Source organism: Danio rerio, chromosome 9, assembly GCF_052040795.2.
Source record: "Danio rerio strain M-AB ecotype USA chromosome 9, GRCz13ab, whole genome shotgun sequence".
Lineage (NCBI taxonomy): Eukaryota > Metazoa > Chordata > Actinopteri > Cypriniformes > Danionidae > Danio > Danio rerio.
The window spans coordinates 43,160,001-43,175,366 of NC_141029.1; the positions used below are offsets into that span (position 1 = coordinate 43,160,001).

General features: G+C 34.6%; 1 protein-coding gene across 16 annotated transcripts in view; it reads right to left on the bottom strand.

Moving 5' to 3' along the window:
• Positions 1-15,366, bottom strand: part of glsb (glutaminase b) — an 85,455-nt gene that overhangs the window by 26,695 nt on the left and 43,394 nt on the right. For 11 of the 16 annotated variants that reach the window (XR_015499788.1, XR_015499787.1, XM_087268263.1 and 8 more), the window contains 5 exons: positions 14,920-15,049; positions 14,751-14,830; positions 11,847-12,010; positions 11,656-11,714; positions 85-117 (listed from right to left, as the gene is read on the bottom strand). Coding sequence is in view for 11 of the 16 variants with exons in the window: in XM_087268263.1 (XP_087124389.1) it covers positions 85-117; positions 11,656-11,714; positions 11,847-12,010; positions 14,751-14,830; positions 14,920-15,049 (466 nt within the window). In the remaining 5 variants the exon portion in view is untranslated. Of the gene's footprint in view, positions 1-84; positions 118-4,872; positions 4,923-7,030; positions 9,403-11,184; positions 11,715-11,846; positions 12,011-14,750; positions 14,831-14,919; positions 15,050-15,366 lie in introns of those variants that run through there. The other 5 variants (XR_015499789.1, XM_087268267.1, XM_087268266.1 and 2 more) reach the window with 2 other exon arrangements.

Sequence of the window (15,366 nt, forward strand, 5' to 3'; positions counted from 1 at the left end):
AGAGAAATCAGAACATTTAAGTCCAAAGCAACAGTTTTTCTATGAAAAAGAGAATATAACACAATCCTTAAACATCTGACTTACATAATCAAACTTCTCAGCATTGCCTGCTAATTGCTGAAAGACAAAGGAAAGGTGTAAATGACATGCAAACATGTTCTGTCCTCACTGAGAGTTTATAATACTCCTATTCTAATAATCACATCAAAATACACTCACCGGCCACTTTATTAGGTGTTCAACTGATAAACAAATATATATAATCAGCCAATCACCATATTTAGGTATGTAGATGTGCAACAGAATGGGAAATAAAAGCTTACAAAGGACTTTTAATGTGGCATGATTATTGGTACTCAACAGTCTGGTATAAGTATTCCAGAAACTGCTGTGGATTTTAATTCATATGTATCTCTAGGGTTTGCAGAGAATGCTTAAAAAAGAGAAATGATATCTAATAAGCAGTAGTTCTGTGGACAAAAACACCCTGTTAATCATAGATATCCGATAATATCCAGATTGGGTGAAGCTTGAATAAATCACATCAAAACCTTGAAGCAGATGAGATACAGCAGCAGAAAAACAAACCTGTGCCACTCCTGCCAGTGATCTACCAAAAAATAACTACTTTGGATATTGGATAACATAATATTTGATTTAGTCTTTTAATTATTGTGCAACATTTGGACAGTACGGACAGTATTTGGTGCAAAGATGAATCCACTCTGTCTTGTATCAATGGTTCAGGCTGCTGACGGTAGTGTAATGTTATGTTGTCACACATTGTGACCCTTAGTACCAATTGAGCATCACTTATGGTAAATGCCACAGCCTACTCTAGCAAAGCCTAAAGTATACACAATATCACTTGTATAGTTTTGAAGGGGGAAAAGTGTAACGGTCAATATGGCCACTCCAACAGAGGAAACCCAGCTTTCTAGTAAAGGAGCCAATCATTGATAGACTGACAATTCTCCTAGGACGGGACTTGGTTCAGATGTGTCTGTCAATTTTACTTAAATTTACTCAATTATACTGACAGTAATTTCAATTTTATGACAGTTTCATTTATTATGAATCCTTTGGGGTCTAGAAATGTGCTAAAACATAAAGCCTGAAATCTTTACTTTTAAACAAACCAACTACACTTGAAAACGAAAGTTTTTTGGTTTTGTAATCTGTATGAAATGAACACGAGTTACAGTCTGTCCTGTCTGATCTCATGAATAAAGCTCCAACATTCAGACGCTAATCACATGACAGAAACCAATTGAACGGCCACAAAGCGGTCACTGTTAATTTGAGAGAAGATTTGCCATCAAGACCAAGTTTGATATTATGTAACACGCAAGTTATAAATTCTTATGGTAAATACATAGTTAGACTGATAGAATGAGTTCTGATTTTCTGTTTTTGGAGGTCTCTAAAAAGGCCATGAAGTAGGTTGGTGTCGTGAACTCAATCTCCTCTAGTATGCTTGCAAATTAGCTTGGGCAACCTGTAAAAATGGGTGTTTTTTGTGTGATTTAAACATTTAAAAATTTTATTGAATAGACATTTGTTCTTAAATTTCATTGGTGATTCCAAATTAAAAATGTATTCGTAATTGAATAAAGAATCAATGTTTTTCTATTAAAACAGAATCCCAGAGAGGCATTTCAAAGATGGCTACTGAGTGAAATGTCTTGCCTTAAATGGACCTTGACTTTAGTTAAACATGTCCATCCCTTCATGCCCACAGTGAACCAATCTTATGATGGCTACAGTACTTCCAGCAGAATAATATACCATGGCACAAAGCTCAGATCATCTCAGCCTGATTTCTTCAACGTGACCATGTATTCACTAAACTCAAATGATCTCCACAGTTAGCAGATCTCAATACAACAGACCATTTTCCACAAAGCAATTTTGTGTTTAAAAGAGATCTTAACATAGACAGCTTGGCTAAAACAAAGATAAATTTGGGCTGTCAATGAAAATCTAATAGACGTTTAGAAATAGCCCAAACTAGACTAGTCATCAAATACAAAGATTAGACAAACTTCTGTGTCACTCGTTTCCGTCTATTTTTGGATTAGACGTCTATTAGATTTTACTGACTAACCAAATTTTCCCTTGTTTTAGCAAATAGATCTACATTTCGACATCTACTAGACATCTATTAGCCTTATGTGATGGAACCAGAGATTTGCATCATAGCCACCAAAACTACAGCAACTGTGTGTTGCTCTCGAGTAATTGAAGACTAAGTATGTTTCCTGCATATGGTTAAATCTGTGACCAAAAAAATTAAGATGGTTCTGGAATGCAAAAGGGTGTTCAACCTATCAAGATGTACCTAATAAAGTGGCTGGTGAGTGTAAATTTTTTGAAGTAGCATCATGGGGAAAACATAAACCAGAACAGTAACTATCTCATACAGATTAGCAGAACAGAAATGGACAAAGTCATTTCGTAAATATTACCAGTAGAGTGCTAAAATCATCAGTTAGTAATCTGCAGTTAGAAATCATAAACATTTCATATGTGTACTACAGTTATGCTCTACGAAGGAAATGATGATGAACCGCTACAGAGCAAAGACTGGAGTTAAACGTGTACATGAAGACCTGTAAGCCAAACAGAGAAGTGGGTCAAAAAACAAGAGTGATGTGAATCAGCAGGGTGGGTAACGTCTTAAGATGAAGTGTAAGGAGGATCTGTGCATTGTATGGTGATGTGTTTCTGATTGAGTGCGGATAAGTGAATATTAACCTGCTAATTCTTGCCAGTCTGAGTGTGGGTTAAGGCATCCATTAAACTAACCTAAAGAGCAAAAAACCATTGAGCTTGACTACATTATTGTCAGAAATTAACTGTAAATTCTCATTAATGACTGTAAACTGCTGAACATCAGGGATGTGAAAAACTAAACTGTTGTATTATTATTAATTACATTTCCAAATAGATTTATCTAAAAAAGGATGCATTAATTGATAAATTGATCAAAACCAATCAAAAGACTGAAAGCAACAGTTACAAAATAGGTATTTTTATTTCAAATATGGTAGAAATGGTATTAGATCTTTATAGAACAAAACAATTATTAACATTTTATTAAAACCTAAAACTAATAAATCCATTAAATTCAGAGAAACTGATTTTATTTTATTTTTTACATATACACAACCTGACAAAATTTGTAAGAGCAACAAATAATAATCTGACTTCTAGTTGACCATTTGGAAAAGTGGCAGAAGGTAGATTTTTCTCATGAATCATCTGTTGAGCTGCATCCCAATCACCCAAGATTCTCACAGAAATGAGTCAAGTTTGGTGAAGGAAAATTCATGGTTTGGGGTTACATTTAGTATGGAGGTGTACAAGAGATCTGCAGAGTGAATGGCAACATCAACAGCCTGAGGTATCAAGACCAGGATTCAAACACATTTATACTAAAGCCCCATGACTTTTGCAGGACTTTCAAGTACATTTCATGACCTAATGTTTCATGTAATGTCTACATACACGTGGTAAATAATGCACATTCAAATTTATTACAGCATGTCATAAAACACGCAACAATCTATTAACTTTTAATGTATTTTTATATCAATGTAAAATTGATTTAGATAACTAATACTAATAATATGAGAGTATGTGTTTGGCTAAGGACAGGAACTCAGTGAAGACAACTAACCAAATTTATGTAAATAGATATTTGTTAAACAAGTTTTCATGACTTTTCCAAAACTTTGTGAGTTTTTCTGCTTTTCCAAAATGTTTCCAGGCCTGGAAAATTCCATGTCAAAATTCTATGACTTTTCCAGGTTTGCCATGACCGTATGAACACTGCAAGACATTTGTGTCGCTCATTACATTACAAACCACTGGAGAGGGCCAATTCTTCAGCAGGATAGCGCTCCTTCTCAAACTTCAGCCCCCACATCAAAGCTCTTGAAAGCAAAGAAGGTCAAGGTGCTCCAGGATTGGCCAGCCCAGTCACCAGAATGAACATTATTGAGCATGCCTGAGGTAAGTTGAAGGAGGAGGCATTGAAGATGAATCCAAAGTATCTTGAATTGAATTCCGGGAGTCCTGCAAGAACGTTTTCTTTGCCATTCCAGATGACTTTATTAATTTATTTGAGACATTGCAGAGATGTGTGGATGCAGTCCACCAAGCTCATGGGAGTCATACACAATATTCATTCTTTTTCCACTGCACCATGCCTTTATATTCTATACTGTACATTATTTCTGTTAAGTGACAAGACTTTTGTCTAATTGAAGTCAGACCTTACTGTTTTAATTAAATAATTTAAAATCAAGACATGACCATATTTTATTTTGATAAAATAAGCATAATCTAGAGGCTGTTGCCTTTCATATAAGCCACTTCTGATACCAAATGATCAGCTAGAGGTCAAATTATTCTTTGTTGTTCCTAAACTTAAATAGCCGACAAGACTTTTGTCAGGTAGTGTACATTTAAGCCAAAATAATATTTAAAAATAAAATTCACAGTACCCTTATTTTAATGCAAGCACAATTTCTATGTACTTCTTTCACCCCTGCTGAACATTACTTCTTATGAGAGGGTACAAAGTGTATGGTGTATGCTGAATGCATTGCATACCGAGTTTACTTTAGAAACCCACAAAGGCCATGCATCAGTATTATTTAAAAAAATAAAACTCATGAAAAGAGGCAGAATAAAACATGAACACATGGCCTCAATGGGCTTCTGTAGTTTGCAGCACATTTGCTCCTGCCCTGATGTGTTACTTTATGCAGTCGCCGCTTGATTAAGGAACACAATGGCACTACTGATATTTTAGTATCCAGGCTTGTTCATGGGGAGGGAGGAAAAATGGAAAGGAAAAATTACCAACGTCATTGACCTGCAGCAGTGGTCAAAAAACCCCACAGATCCTACGTCTGCAAAATATGCAACAACATAAAAAAGCACACAGAGGCTTCAACAGCATATCACACGCTTTTTAGTACACGCTCATGGCGGAGCTCAAGGACTCGGAAAGAAAAAGGGAGGAAATGATGTCATGCGTTACTGAGGTGCAAAGGAAACCGACAGGCACGACTTACATTCAGCACTGACCTACCGGAGCACATCAGAGGAGTCACACGCAAATCATTGACAGGAGAACAGTATGAGAAAAAAGCATCACAATGGCTAAGTTCAGGTGTGATGGAGGGAGATGTGTGAGCTTGTGTTGTTCACAGGATGCCCAACATTCATCACTCAGTGATGTGCATCCTTTTTATTGTGTGGATTGGCGCTTGGTTAAAATACATTTTAGGGCTGTCAATTAAGTTTGAACTCATTAAATGGTTTGCAACAAATTAATAAATTAATTTACTGAGAAAAAAGCCCCCATGATGATAAATAAAACAAAGTATTTATTTCAAATTATAAAACATAAGTGTGTATTTGTCGAAACAAACATTTCTGTACATTTTACTAAAGCAATTTCTGCAAACTTTCTAAAGTAGGGCGGCACGATATTACAAAATGATAAAAATATAGAGTCTGTACAGATCTTTTTCAATTATTTTTATATTCACATTTTTTATTTATTGGACCCTATTTTTTGTTGAAAATCGGGTTGACATCAAATCCTCACATCAGGCCAATGTCAATGTCCAACCTAAAATCAATAAAATATCAGCTATCTTTTTAGTAAAGCATACACTCAGTGCATCACGTGAATGTGCCCACATGAATGTGCCCAACGCAGGTTTTTGCATCTCGTTTATATACACTATGAATAGCAGCTACGCTAATTATTCTCTTTATTCTCTATTTCCACCTGGGGATACTCATCCTGAGGCCCTCAGACTATGCAGCACCATTGATTCGATCCACGACCAGCGACAGATGATACCAAGGTTCCATTATTCTGGACCAGGTCGTATTGTGAGCAGCTGCTATGGTGGTCATGGAGGAGTGGAGAGCATGAGAATGATTCCTGTGACGCTCCAGAGACAGACGAGTCTTCGCTGAGGTTCAGCTTTCCAGTCTCCGGAGCCTTGGCTGCAGCTCTGCACAAGATGTTTGGCCAGAGGAGAAATGGTCGTGCCCAACTTAGCCTGGTTTCTCTCGAGGTTTTTTAAAAATTCTTCACTTTTGCCAATTGGTGAAGTTTTTTCCTTGTGGCTGTTGCTACTGGCTTGCATGGTTTGCGATCTGTTGAGCTGCGCATCGATGGATTTGCTCTTCAGTGTTTGGACTCTCAGTAGTGATTATTAACCACACTGAACTGAGCTAAACTGAACTACACTGTTTCAATTTACTATGATCTTCTATGTGAAGCTGCTTTGACAATTTACATGGTAAAAGGGCTATACAAATAAAGGTGAATTGAATTGAATTGTTGTGGACGTTACCATTATAACGTTTATCAGACGCTGGATTCTGGCTGCGGAACCTGACGAATAAATGTCAGTATTTGACGTCAATATGACGTTGGTTTAAGATGTTGCCTTGACGTTGGATTTGGGTCACTTTTCAACACAACTTAAAATTAACCAAACATCAACGTCATTTGAAGACGTTGTTGGACGTTAAAGTAACTTTGTCCTTAGACGCTGGCTAAAAATTGAATTTTGGTCACCTGACGTGACAACCTAATTCTAACCTTATAATGTCTTATGACATCGTGTGTCTGCTGGGCTGTGTATGCTTGATTTGCTTTTTAAAACAATAAAACTTGGCTGATGTCAGAAGCTGTAGTGATGCTTTCTGCTCCCTCAAATAATATAAAATGTACGTTTGTTATTACATCATTAAAAAATATCATATTGCATTTTTATATTTCACATTACTTTGCATGCTATCGCACATCACATTTTTTATTCAGTATCGCACAACCCTAAAGTAAATTTCATTTTGGCAAGTTGATTCTAGTCCTGAAATGAACTCCAAACTAATTTGGTTTTGGCCTGATTTTGTTTAAAACGATTTCATATCACTGGATAAAAATTATCTGCTAAATGAGTATATTTGTAATATGTTTTTTTTTTATTTCGCTTGTAGTATATTGGGGCCTGCAGACTTGTTTTGTCCAGTGTTTTCTTACAGTTTTTCTCAGTCGCTTTGATGCATTTCTCACAACACAATTTACATTTGCACAACAGTTAATGCATTTCTCAAAACAATTAGTCAGTTGTGCACATCATAGTAGCAGTTTCTCATTCCTTCCAACTAATTGCAAATGCTTTTAGACATGCTTCAATTGTTTTCATAAAACTATCTGCTATTTATAACATTATCATTTGCTTATGCCATGTCAGTCAAAATTAACTAAACTTGTAAATGCTGAATAGTCATTCCATATAAAATAGTCCTCATTTTATTACCTGAGTCATTACATACAAAAATGATGAACTATTAAAAAAAATATTTTATAAAAAAAAAATCAGAAATTATTTTTCAGAAAAAGTCTTCTAAATTGAACAATTTCATGAATGATTTACAGACCTGTGTAGTAGGTTCAGTTCCAATATGTTCTGCGATATTGTTTACAGTTGTGCACAGCTCTACCCAAAGGAAGCTTATGCTTATTGTAAATAAGGGTGTACTTATTCTTTTGCACAATGCTGTGAATAAATTAGAATTGCAACGATCAAATTCAGTAAAAAAGTGAAACATACATATTCAGTGTCTTGTACTCAGATACCTCACTAAATGCAGTGATGTCTTACTTTGCTGCAGTTTTCAAATGGCTGTGCAAATAGTATAAAGTGCTGTCCTGAGCATTTTCAGGAAGTGTCTCCAACATCTAACTTTTTTGTATTGAAAAAAATGTCCAGAGTAAACTGTCATAAAGAAAACATGACAAAGCCATTTGACTATCTTGTTAATAAACAATTGTGTCAGGACTTTTCATCTTGATGACCCTGACACTTTGATTGACATGAATACTTGCTTTTGAGGAATGAACCATCCATTTTGAGCAAGTGACATGCTTTTGCAGGTTACCAACTTGGTTTTGCAATTTGTACTAATTGTTTTGAGAAATGCATTAACTGTTGTGCAGAAATGCACTGGTGTTGTGAGAAATGCACCAAAGCGACTGTGAAAAACTGTAATATACATCAAGAACATTTGCAATTAGCTTTAAGACATGACGCCAAATAAAAGTATCTTTTATTTTTTGGCATTAAAAGTCAAACATGGCTATGGCAAGAAAGAATAAAATAGAGAATACAGAATTTAAATAAAAAAGGGGGTGGGGATGACAAAAAAAATTATGGAGGCATTCATCACCATAAACATTAAGGATTAACAAATATATTGTACTAAAAGCAAAGCTAAAACTAGCGGCATGTGCCAAATGCATCAATCAAAATGCTTTACACATGCTTCGCTTGCATGATAATGACTGCATTATGTAATTCACTTTAAACTACAAGTTACAAATACTGTAGTTAGACAGTTACAGACAACATATTTCTGAAAATACTTTTGCACTAAATTAACTATAAATTGACAGCCCTCATAATTGCATAAAAAAGTGATTTTTTTATGCAAGCCTGTTGTAGCACAAGATGACAACAATTTTTTCCGACTCGTCTCAAAAAAGCCTTCTGAAAACGTGTTTTCTTTAGAAATTATCACTTTAAACTAAACGTAGACAAACATGCATACTGTATTCAACGCCTCAACTCTGAGCATAACTGTCAACATAAAGCAATAAAAACACTTGAATTACAAAACCACCATTAACCCAGCTGGAGTGTTTTTCTCATCTTGTGTGTTTGCACATGGATCAAAACACATATAAGACCAAGGTGCATCCACTGTAACACGCATACGAAACCAAAACGTGCAAACAACTCCAAGCAACACTAGCTGGGTTTCATAAAACCACTACATATACTTTAAATATACACTACAAATACTTTAAATATACACCATGATGCATTTTAAATATGGCACAAGTAGGGCTGGGTGATACTGTATAACTATCGAATATTAAATTAAAATTTGTAGGTTTAACTACAAGTTTAATGTGTTTACAAAGCATTAATAAAATACTTACTAAAACGGTTTTCATAAAATATATTAAGGAAACTATTGATGTTTTTTTACCATGTTTATACTTGGATGAATTGCAATGAAAACATTTAAATACTCAATATGTTGAGTTTGACAATGCAGATCTGTCTAGACTGCGTGTCTTCAATGATATTATTATGTTTAGTAAAAAATGTCCTGCATTCAAAATAAACAGATATTTTGTCTTTTTTAGTCAGTTGATTTGACCTTTATAAATTCAACTTCAGTATGCTAAAACTTCAGTATATATTCTTTACATGTTCTATGATCTAAAAGCATTTGCAGTAATCACATATGATATAGGCTACTAAATAGGTGATAAACATATCTGTACATACACTATATTGCCAAAAGTTTTGAGACACCCCTCTAAATCACTAAATTCAGGTGTTCCAATCATTTCAATGGCAGCAGGTGTAAAAAATAAAGCACTTAGGCATGTACACTGATTTTACAAACATTTGTGAAAGAATGGGTCATTTGCAGGAGCAATTGTCAACTGTGCAATAAGTCCATTTGTGAAATTTGCTCAATATTAAATATCCCACAGTCAACTGCTAGTGATATTGAAGTGAAAGCAGTTGAGAACAACAGCAATGCTGAAAAAAACAACAACAGTGCAGTGTGAGAGTATGCTGATGGGCACAATGCTCAGAAGTCACCAACTTTTTGCCAAGTTAATAGCTACAAACCTCCGCGTAGCCTTCAGATTAGCTCAAGAACAGTGAGTAGAGAGCTTTATGAAATGGGATTCCATTAAATCTTAAATCACCTAACATCACTTACTACTTTGCCTGGCAATCTGATGTGTGTGTCTGGGTTAGGCAGTTGCCAGGAGAACGAAACTTGCCTGACTGCATTGTGCCAAGTCTTTTTAGGGGTTGAGGATGGCCCATTTGTTCCATTAAAAGGAACTCCAAGACATTTTGAACAATTTAATCAGGTTTGCCCATTTTAAGCAAAATATCAAATTCTCTGACTTTTCCATTATTTTCTCTGACTAAAAGCTTAATTTTTATGACTTATGAACATAAATACAGGCTGCTGTTGCATTTTAATATGTTTTTAGTTTAACATTAATTTAATATTACATTATTAATATATATATATATATATATATATATATATATATATATATATATATATATATATATATATATATATATATATATATATATATATATATATATATAAATTATGTAATAAACTAATGTTAAGCTAAAAACATATTAAAATAGGTTTAGCTTTGATATCATTTGGCATGAGTTTAATAGCCACTATAAGAACAACAATGAATAATTTACCCCAGAAAAAACTTGCTGTTTGTGTGTGTGGCTGAGAAGTGCTCCTTCCCATGTTTGACAGCTTGATGATAGTTTAATAAATATTATATTTACAGTAGCTTTTCTGTTGTCTAACACCCAAACATGGTCATTTTGAAGCCAAAGCACCTAAAATGTATATTATCCTAAAATGATTTGCTTAGTTACGGTACAAAATGATGACAGCATTTGACTTCAGTGGCTGCAAGTTGATTAGCGTGAGAGGAATAAAATGGAGCTTAAAAATAGCCTAACCATAATAATAGGCTTGAAATAACAAAAATGTACAAATTTATATACTGACAATAAATAAAAACAAAAATGTAAAGCAATAAAAAAAAATATTTAAGAAATTCCATGATATTCCAGAATTTCCCTTACTTGTGGGAAACCTGTTCATGCTCCCAACTTTGTGGCAACAGTTTGAGGATGACACATTCCTAATTACAGGCACCAGTTCACAAAGCAAGGTCTATAAAGACATGTTTAAAGAGTTTAGTGTGGGGGAACTTGATTGGCCTGCACAGAGTCCTGACCTCAACTTGATTGAAGACTTTTGAGATGAATTAAAGCCAGGCCTTCTCATCCAACATCAAAAATTTGCTCCCAGAGGAATGGTCAAATATTTCCCACAAACACACTCTTAAACCTTGTGGAAAGCCTTCCCAGATGAGTTGGTGGGTCAACTCCATTTTAAACCCCACGGATTAGGATTGGCACGTCACTAAAGTTCATCTGCAATGAAAGGCAGCTCTCCCAAGACTTTTAGGCAATATAGTGTATTTCAAACTGATCTCACAAATATTTATTTTAAAATTGATCACCCAGCCCAGGTCACAAAAGAGGGTGAAAAAAATGTGGAGGATAGAAAGTCTGAATGAATTTTCATCTAAAATTCATTGCAAACAGACTTCTAACAATAATGATCCTGAAAACGGGATGATCTCCACATATTTTAGATTGCGGTGAAAGCGGAGGCCTTGAGTAGGTGTACTGAATACAGTAATATGACAGAGAATAAACAAGAAGCACCCATAATACACACTGATGATCAATTGGTCTTAGTCTAAGCAACATGGCTCACAATATAGTCTATAAAATACAACATCCACAACCTTTCAGCATGACTTCTGATCACAAAAACCATTCATCCAGTCAAAACCAAATAGTCTGATCTAGCTAATTTAAATCAAGTAAATGTGAGTGCAGTTAGAAATAGTAGTCAACAAATACACAACAATAAAAATAATATAAAACTGAAGATGCTTACCTTTATAAGAGAAGTACATACGATCGCCCCAGCATTCACCATTGGATTGTGTGGTTTATCTGTAGGGGAAAAAGCGATTAGTCACGTTTTTGTTACAGAACAAATAACGGCAAACTTTAAGAGAAATGCTGAAAGGTTTGCTGACTGCAGAAGAGAGCAGTCATGCTGAAGCTGATGGTTGTAATCCTTACCGTCCTCATCTAGGAAGAGCTTGTTGAAGCGTAAGCCACTGGGCTCTTTCCCAATGAAACGGTGCACATATTCAGTGCCGTGGTCGTGCACGGATATAGCGTACTTCAGCGGCTTCACGCACGACTGCAGGCAGAATGGCACTTTAGTGTCACCAACTGTGTGTCTGTGCAAAAGAGTAAACAGAGATCAGATGTCATCCTATTGTCAGGTCCATAGAAGCTAATAAAAGGTTAAAATGAAGAAACCAAAGTTGAACCACAGTTACTAAACATGAAGACATGACTACTTGATAATATTAAGCTTTCACTGTATGCTAGAAGGTTACACTTTAGTGTGTTTCCCAGACAATTCCTCTTGAACTCTACAGAGGTTTATTAAAAAAACATTTGCAATAATTACATATGTGTATTCAGGCTTATCAATGAAAATGTGCAGTTTTTCTCAGTTACTTTGCTCCATTTCTCAGATCAGAACTAATTTTCTCAAAACAACCTGTTCAATCTTTACCTCAGCGTGTCGCTTATGCACATCAAATTGCACATCAAATCAAAAAGTTTCTCAATCCTTTGAACAAGTTGCAAATGCTTTGGTACATCCATGCAAATGATTCTGTGCAATTCTCTGATGTTTCCTACACTGTCAATTGCTTATGTCATGTTCATCAAAATGTATTATTTTGGTCTTTACATTAAAATATCTTGTCATAACATTCAGACATAATGCATTTTCCTCTACATTTCCATTAGACTTTTTTTCTAAATCCGTCTAGAATTGGTCAATTTCTCCAGGATGAATCTTGACTTTTTCTAATGAAGGTGCATTTGAAAGGAGATTGTCCTGTTCACATTTCTACTTGTTTGTTCTGTGCTATGCAGTGCTGTCAAATTAAAGTACAAACAGCAAAAAAATTAAAATTAGCTATAGATTACATCATAACACATCTCCAGAGTACACTGTTATATTGACAACATGATTTAGTAATCTGACTGTCTTATGCGCACACAATGACACTTCATTCTGACAAACTCATTGACACAGAAATTTAGTTTTGACAGACGAATTAAGGATTTTGAGCAAGAGACTGGGTTTTGCAATAATTCCATAGTGTTTGCTATTTGTACAAGTGGTTTTGAGAAATGCACTTACTGTTTTGCAAATTTCAAGTCTCATCTGAGAAATGTACCAAAGCGTCTGAGAAAAACTGTAATATAAACTTTACAGCAATCAACAAGTTTTATTTACATTTGAAATTTATTTAATTTACACTTGAACTGCACAATATAATAGAAAACAAGTTCTTTTGTAATACGTTTGTTCCTGTCAAACTCACAGCTTAAAGCTATTTTATAATATAATAAGATTTGTTTTGTAATGCAAAATGTTTAATCCAGAACGCTTCTGACCAAAATCAGAAAATCAGAGCACATCACACCTGTCCTCGGGACTTTACACTGGCTCCCAGTTACATTCTGAATAGATTTTAAAGTATTACTTGTTTATTATATCAACAAATGGCCTAAGACCTCAATACATTACTGATATAATCACTGAATACAAACCTAACAGATCACTCAGATCTTTGAAAACAAATAAACTAGAAATTCCAAGAGTTCAGTCAAAGCAGGACGACTACGCCTTCAGCTACTATGCCCACTGCTGCTGAAATCAGCTTCCAGAAATGATTTGAAAGTGCCTAATGTTGGAGCACATCTGATCAAGACTGAAAACACCTGTTTATCTGTGCATTTACTAAATGAGTCTACGTCTGACAGATCACAGAATTGTCATTCTTTTCTTTTTTTTGTTTATTTATAACCTGTTTTAACACATTTTAATCTGTTTTTAATCATATTTATCCTTTGTTTTTATTTATTTATACTTGTCTCTTTTGTTCCTGTTTACGTAAAGCACTTTGAATCGCCACTGTGTATGAAATTCGCTATATAAATAAACTTGCCTTGCCTAATTTATGTAAAAAGTATTCAATGTAATATTTTTCCTTTTAAAAAAAACTTGTTTTGATGCTCGAAATAAACTTTTACATCTTATTCAACTACTGAGATGTATTTTATATACTTTGGGTTGTGTATTTATTAAAATATAAATACAAATAACAAATTAAATAAAATCATTTAAACTTTTTTGTTGTGAATTTGTGGTGAAAATGTATTTGTTGTGAATAAAATTAACCAAATTAATTCAAATGGAATCTGGAATTTTGTGTAGACCTCAATAGAAAGTGAAATAACTGTAGTTTTTTTCCATCAATTTGTCAAAAGGTCAATGATCCGGAACAGTTGTGTTGACTAAAGAGCTAGTTACTGTGTAACAGACCACAGCTATCAGTACACAGGTATGCAGGCACCCTATGTATCTTTACAACAAATGGCCAAAATGTGCAGATTGCATCTCTGCTTGTTCTAATGACCATGGATCAAAGGATGTACCATGACACATGACTCTATGAGTGTGGGTTTATAGTCCTATTATCAATGGTTCTCAAGTAAGGGGATTAACATTAAGCATCTTTTTATCTCAGCTGAATGACTAGTCCAACAGAAACGTGGAGTGTTTATTGAATGATAAGGTTAACTGCCACTTTATCTGATGGTTTTGTGACCAATATATATAAATATTAAGCGTTTCCGCTACATGTCATAATGTACACAGGGAATAACCATTGTTTAAAGTGGTCTGGTTAATAAATACCCAAACTGATAATCAAAGCTTGTTGAAATATGAAAATTGTAACTCTTTGACTCCAAGTAAAAGCTTTAAAAAAGACAAATGTCCATCAAACTAGTCATTCGTGATTTAAAAAACAGTTCCTATCACAAGATGATGCTAAAAAAAAGAATATAAAGTGAAAATAAGTGGTTCCTGTAAGTTTAAATAGTTCATACCTTTGTCCATCTACTGTGCAAAGGGAAACGGCCCACAGATCTGGGCTGAATTTGGCAAGTTGGGGAATGTAGTCAGCAACCTGTGTGTAAAGAAAAGAAGTGATCAGAAACAAAAGCTCCATAAGGCAGAAAAGACATTTTAGATGCTATTAATTCAACTTCATCTTACCAGCCCTCCAGAAAGATTTCGGCCTTTCTCGTAAAGTGTATCAATGTGAGAGGCAAAAGACTGGAAATCAGGGATGACAAACTTCTTCCGGAAAGCCTGCGTTAGCAGAACAATGTTGCTCTGGACACACCTGGAAAAACAAAAGAGACACAGAGCTTAAGTATTTAGGGATAAGAGAAAGTTCACCTCAAAATTAACATTAGCTTTTAATACTCGCAGGCCATTCAAAATAAAGTTTACTTTTTTAATAGAACAGTGAGGGAAAGTTTGCTAAAATATGTTACATTTTCAACATAAAAAGCTGTGGGAGCATATATCAAGGTCCTAAAATGCACATGAAAAGTATCAATTGAGTTAAAATTGAAAGTTGACATGAATTTTATGATTTAAAAAAATCATCTTTAATGCTCTACTAAAAAAAATCTCCTACATCTTGAATGTATGGTC